The sequence below is a fragment of the Daktulosphaira vitifoliae genome, unplaced genomic scaffold (genome assembly GCF_025091365.1).
Source record: "Daktulosphaira vitifoliae isolate Bord-2020 unplaced genomic scaffold, ASM2509136v1 Scaffold_175, whole genome shotgun sequence".
Lineage (NCBI taxonomy): Eukaryota > Metazoa > Arthropoda > Insecta > Hemiptera > Phylloxeridae > Daktulosphaira > Daktulosphaira vitifoliae.
This window is the reverse complement of record NW_026099743.1, coordinates 22,524-24,190: the sequence shown is the minus strand read 5'-3', so window position 1 is coordinate 24,190 and position 1,667 is coordinate 22,524. Positions and strand designations below refer to the sequence as shown.

Sequence of the window (1,667 nt, the reverse complement as noted above, 5' to 3'; positions counted from 1 at the left end):
AAGTCATATCAAGTTACCATTGAAATATAGAAAAATTAGTATTAATATCATTTTATTATTTATGAATAATTACCTCTTGAATATTAGAATTTTCAATCACACATTTTTCCACCAATTCATTTTTATTTAATTCTTTTATTTGTTGCATAATTTGCAATATTATTTTTCAATACAGTAGTTTTAAATTCATTAATAATTCTAGATATGCTTAACCTTACTTTTTCTATGATCAAAGTTTTCTGAATCTTGGACTTTTTATTAAAATTAAAACCTAATTTCTTACAAACTTTTAGAATAATGTCTGAATTCACATCTGTAACATTTACAATTTGATTCAATAAAATACACCTTACTTGATCCATGAAATTTGTTTTTTGCTCCTGGATTCCATTATAAACATTTAAAATATTGCATCTTCCTTCCACTAAAATCTGAAAACAAAATTAATTTACTTCATATAAATTATTTTTCTAACAAATTATAAATAGTTATTTGATAAAAAAAATTATAAACGGAGCTCTCGAATAAATTACATTAGTTAATCATACTAAGAAAAACACGATTAAACCTCTTATCTCTAAGTATTCATATATATATAAATTTATAATAATATACTTTGTATATAATGATATAAGTCTTAATAAAACAATAGAAACTATTGCATAGTTATTATTAAAAAATAATGTAAACCTAGTTCCTTAGTTAAAACATATATTTAACTTACAAGAGCAATTCTTTTGCGTGAAATTGATGATGTATTTTTCAAACATGCTTTGGCAGCAGCATAAATAACTTCATCACCAATTTTAATATTTTTCCAAAAACATGGATCACATTTATATTTTATTAAAACTGTTGCCAATTTTTTTAAGTTTATTTTGCGGGCCATTTATACGAGTCACCTGATTACACCTGAATCCCTAAAAATTTGTTTAATTTAATATTAAATAAAATTATATTTTATGATAAACAATTAAAAATATATATGTATTTATATCGTATATTGTATTATAGTTTTGTCACTATAAACCATAAACAAAATGGTTTTTTTTTTTAAATTCGAGGACTTGCAATTATCTGTAAAAAAAACAGTATTTAATCAATATTTTTGAAATCTTAAATTTGTTTATACTTGTGTTGTTTGAATTCATCATATTTGATATTTTTAATTTCCTTTAAATAAAACACATTAAATAACACATTTTCTTTGTAAAGAAGTTTTTGATGAGACATGGATTTTAATTGTCATGTTTTGCAAATATGCTATGACTGGCCTATGTTTTGATATTAATTCAACATTTTAACAGGTAAAGAATATTTTAAAATGAAAATTGTGTATAAATTTACCTAATGAATATGTTATTTCATAATTATTACTACTAATAATATATATTATTACTTAAAAAAAAATTAGTGGAAAAATTAAACTTATCATGTATAGAAAGCTGTAGGTCCATGGACAGCTCAAAAATGTAGGAAATTACANGTAGGTCCATGGACAGCTCAAAAATGTAGGAAATTACACTTTTTGTTATATATAAAATATTTTTCATGGTGTGGAAAATAATAAATTTAGCCTTTTGAAAATTTTATTCTAGTTACAATTAAGTTTAAATTTCCTTATGAATTATTGAAAAATTAGATAATTAAAACCATGACAAGACTTT

General features: G+C 21.8%; 1 protein-coding gene across 1 annotated transcript; it reads right to left on the bottom strand.

Annotated features, from left to right (window-relative positions):
• Positions 1-218: 218 nt before the first annotated feature.
• Positions 219-999, bottom strand: LOC126909192 (uncharacterized; the record flags this gene model as incomplete). The annotated part of the gene is made up of 2 exons (XM_050691611.1): positions 725-999; positions 219-431 (listed from the first exon to the last, which is right to left on the bottom strand). Coding segments are annotated over exons 1-2 (378 nt in total), but the record flags the coding sequence as incomplete, so codon positions are not given.
• Positions 1,000-1,667: the final 668 nt, after the last annotated feature.